Source organism: Nanorana parkeri, unplaced genomic scaffold (assembly GCF_000935625.1).
Source record: "Nanorana parkeri isolate BGI_ZX_2015 unplaced genomic scaffold, ASM93562v1 scaffold1531, whole genome shotgun sequence".
In the NCBI taxonomy this organism is placed as follows: Eukaryota; Metazoa; Chordata; class Amphibia; order Anura; family Dicroglossidae; genus Nanorana; species Nanorana parkeri.
Window position 1 is genome coordinate 163,391 of NW_017307799.1, and position 4,554 is coordinate 167,944.

A 4,554-nucleotide genomic window follows, 5' to 3' on the forward strand; every position below is an offset into this window, starting at 1 on the left:
GGGGGAGGCAGCCAGCAGTCAGAGAGGCAGCCGGAGGTGGTGGCGGAGATGGACCTTATTACAAGTGATCTCGGCAACATAGCCGAGATGACTTGTACTCAAACACCGGCTTTCCCACTTTACATATTTAGCCTTGCTTACTAAATGTAGAAAAAATCTACCCACTTGGCGCCACAAACTGCATGTCCAGGGTGTCGGGCGATAGGATTTTGACACTACTGCCTAGGCTTGCATGCCACCAGAGGAGCCTCTGTGTGCCCTCTCTGCCACGCGTGCCATAGGTTCGCCATCACTGCTCTATAGTATTCCTCTTTGCTCTCCTCTCCCCTACCCGCAAACCTTGCAACTACTGTATGTAGGGAGGTGAGGGGCAGAGGGGCCGGAGCTGGACCAGCACAGACAACAATTAGACACTCCCAGAAGAGCAGAGGGCTATGACAAATAGGGAGGGGGCTTCATCGCAAGGAACATTGCACGTCAATGAAAAAACGCTGCAAGTAGGCATTTGTCATGTGTCTGGTGGTGGAATTTAGCACTTTATTTCAAGTGAGACTATCATGAGACAGGCGGAGATCTTATACTTGGAGAGCAGCCCTGCGCCCTTTCATCTTACCAAAATAGTCAGTGTTTTTGTGTCTGGGATGATGTTGATGGTAGTGGGGACCCACCTAATATAGGTCCACCTGTCTTTGTAGACAATAAGGGAAGTATAGAGATCTGAACCACTAAATGAAATATGCAGATTATGACCCCGGCGGTTAATGACCCCGGGGGGCCACAGTACTGACCAACCTCGCACCGTACCGCTGCATTCCTTATGCTATCTTCTGAGTGGCTCCGTAATGAGGTTTCATAGGCAGACAATACTGCAATCATTTTGTCACACAGGAAGTCCGCGTGATCCCGAGAACTTCAAATACCCAGCCGAGTCCATGCATGCCTACAAAGATGGTCGTCTGAGCAAAGACATTGTAGAGGAACAGAAGAAGCTGCACGATGCCGATCTGGTGATATTTCAGGTGCATAAATATTTGTAGTAGGCAAAAAGGCTACAAACCTTTTCTGACCAAACATGGGTACCAAGATCGGTGACCTTTTTTATGTTGGTTTTGTTTCAACAGTTCCCAATGTATTGGTTCGGACTTCCAGCTATTCTGAAGGGCTGGTTTGATCGGGTGTTAACCAGCGGATTTGCATACAACCAGTCGGAAATGTTCCAAAATGGGCCATTCAAGGTGGGTTGGGAGATGATTATCTTATTCAGTAGCTGTGAATATCATGTATACCCAGCTTTGGTAGCCTAAGTGTAAAACTCATCACCATATGCAGTCCCCGGTGCTCTTCATGTGTAGTCCTTCCACCATTGGCCAAGCAATTGGCCACTCAGATACCTAGTGCTCCTTGTGGGAATAGTGAATAGTCACATGCTCGTACGTCCTGTAAGTACTTCACTTTGACTCTGGCAGGGGAATCCCAATCCTTAGGACCATAACCTGAACGATGGTCTGTCCAAGCCAATGATAGGCAACCTCGGCACTTCAGCTGTTGTGCAACTACACGTCCCATGATACTTTGCAGGACACTGACAGACATAGTCATGATTCCAAAAGGCAAACATATAATGGTAGTTTCACCGCAGCTGGAGTACCAAGGATGGCTACCCCCTGGTGTAAGCCACTGAGAACCACTGCCTGCAAGATAGACACGCACAGCAAGAACTACATCCAGACAATGGAGGGAGATTGCCTTCTGAAGAACTGGAGCTGGACAGAAGATCATTGTCCTGGTTGAGGTGAAAGGCCAAAACTGTCTGGAAGAACAGAAGTTCTGGACCTCAACACCTCCTTGCAGTTTGTAAGACCAGAAAGGGTTCTTTACAGGATAAGGCCGCCAGCTCAGACACTCAGAGGTAATGGCCTTGCGAGTTGGAGTAGAAAGGAGAATAAGCCTGATTCACTGAGTGATTTTTGAAGTGTTAAGAGTTTGCAGGGGGCATCCCTGGCCGGATTTCACTTGTGCAGATGGCCGAGATCAGTGGTAGGAAACCTTGGCACTCCAGCTGTGGTAAAACAACAAATACCACCAGGCATCTGTCTCTGGGAGTCATGTCTGTGGCTGTCAGAGTCTTGCAGGTCTTGTAATTTCACCAGAGCTGGAGTGCCAAGGTTTAAATAACATTAAAGTATTGAATGGTAAGATTCTCCTCCCTCTATATAGTACGCAGTCTGTAAATGTACACTTCTCTTTCAGAATAAAAAAGCCATTCTCTCATTCAGCACCGGAGGCCTGGAGTCCATGTACTCGATAACTGGGGTCAGCGGGGATATTAATGTCATACTCTGGCCCATCCAGGTAACAGATTGTACAATATGTCTGTGTATATGTATCCTAAAAAGACCTGGTGCTACCTGTGCAGCATGCCATGCCAAGCCCCCCCCCCAAGGCATTGTCAGGGGAAGGACTGTGAATGGTAAGAAGTACCTGCAACAGGACGTTAGTTCCACATTGAGGGCCAAGTCACACCATCAAGGGTGAATTCCGCCTCTGAAATGCAACCCGGCCGGCTCACTTTGTTTTGGGGCGGGAGGGGGCGTGGCGGTGCATTTAACTCAGTCAACGCAGGCACGCCCTAAACCTGCAGTGCAATCGCCGGCACCCGAACGCGTGGCACATTAGTGCCTGTGTTCCGGTCCAGTGCGACCTGCAAAAAAAATAGTGCATGCCGCATTTTCTGCAGATCGCACTGCACCGGAAGGCAGGCACTAATGTGCCACGCGTTTGGGTGCCAGCGATTGCACCCCGTTTGGGGGAGTGGCTGCAGACATTTAACTCAGTCAACGCAGGCACGCCCTAAACCGGCAGTGCAATCGCCGGCACCCGAACGCGTGGCACATTAGTGCCTGTGTTCCGGTCCAGTGCGACCTGCAAAAAAAATAGTGCATGCCGCATTTTCTGCAGATCGCACTGCACCGGAAGGCAGGCACTAATGTGCCACGCGTTTGGGTGCCAGCGATTGCACCCCGTTTGGGGGAGTGGCTGCAGTGCCATTGAGTTCAATGCACTGCCACGCCCCAAAACAAAGTGAGCTGGCCGGGTTACGTTCCAGAGGCCGAACGCACTCTTGATGGTGTGACTGGGCCCTTAGGATCAAAGTATAAATTCCGGGTTTTTATGTCATGGAATCTGATTTGCTGCCACAGAAAATGCCGCTGTCAATCAGTGCCCAGCCGTTGTCCTTATGACGTCTATGCCGTGTGCGGACTGATGTCTCCAGGTGCTAACTCTCGTCCCTGTGTCTCCTGCAGAGAGGAATCCTGAACTTCTGTGGCTTCCAGATACTCGAACCTCAGATCAGCTACAGCATTGCGCACACACCTCCCGAGAAACGCTCCCTCATCCTGCAGGCCTGGCAGGCTCGTCTGGCCAAGGTCTGGGAGGAGAAACCCATCAGCTTTGTGCCCAATGAGGATTTTGACTTCTCTTTTGCCGGCGGGTTTGTACTAAAGAAGGAAGTGGTGGAGAAGCACAAGGACCATTATGGACCCAGCGTGGGACAGCACATGGGAAAGCCTCTGCCGCCTGACAGTCAGCTGAAAGCGGGCAGCACAAGGCTCTGAGATGTGTGTGTATTGCCGATTGTTACTATTCCATGATCAATAAACCAGGCCAGTGAGTTCTATGATGTGTGCTGATGTTCCTGCAGTCATGACGACATCGATTCCACAATATTCTATGATCACAGCCCCACTTAGAAGTAGATCCATTGAAAGTGCTGAATGTGGAAGTGGACCTTCCATCAAAATAGAAGTCCTTATACCCAACACACTCCTGACCGAGAGGGGTGCAGCGGTGGTAGATGGACGGCACCCTCACTTGCACAAGATATGAATGGAACACCGGCACTCCAATTACAGATGAGTCTTTATTGACGTGAATGCGACGTATCACACAAGTGCTACATTTCAGGGTCACACAGGATCCCCTTCATCACATGTCTTGCCTGAGCAATGGGATCCTGTGTGGTCCCGAAACGTTGCACTGGTGCGATATGTCGCATTCACGTCAATAAAGACGCATCATACATATCTGTAATTGGAGTGCAGGTGTTCTATTCATATTTAATCAAAATAGGGCCCCGCCTCCTACCTTCTCCAGGGCCCCATGGCTAATGCCCATGCATAGACATTAGGTCATGTGATTAGCCACCATGAGATCCTGAAGCAGTGTTTAGCTAAATACATTCAAGGTGCAATAAAAACAATACGAGTGCATAGCCCAAGTTTGTTTTCTATAGAAAAGCAGCCACACTCTGAATAGAAAAAGCGTGCCCCTGCCATCGTGGTGTAGGGGAAGGATCCTTACTCTCTGTCTGGAAGCAGTGGTCTCTCTGCACAGGCCCAATACACCTCCTATTGAGTCAGCTCTAGGTCTGACTCCGCAGGGGAATACATTTTGTTGATTACAAAGCTATAGGTCTTAAGGGGCATGTTGGATCTCTGCACAGGACACTTCTCCCACCCAGAGCAAGGGTCTCTCTCTGCAGCAGGATGGCAG

General features: G+C 49.7%; 1 protein-coding gene across 1 annotated transcript in view; it reads left to right on the top strand.

The window, feature by feature from the left end:
• LOC108798650 (NAD(P)H dehydrogenase [quinone] 1-like) overlaps window positions 1-3,637 on the top strand; it is a 27,575-nt gene extending 23,938 nt beyond the window's left edge. Inside the window, exons 3-6 of the mRNA XM_018570417.1 lie at window positions 889-1,019; window positions 1,122-1,235; window positions 2,251-2,352; window positions 3,306-3,637. Of these exons, the coding sequence (XP_018425919.1) occupies window positions 889-1,019; window positions 1,122-1,235; window positions 2,251-2,352; window positions 3,306-3,617 (659 nt within the window). The 3' untranslated portion in view covers window positions 3,618-3,637. The remainder of the gene's footprint in view (window positions 1-888; window positions 1,020-1,121; window positions 1,236-2,250; window positions 2,353-3,305) is intronic.
• The last annotated feature ends 917 nt before the right edge of the window (window positions 3,638-4,554 follow it).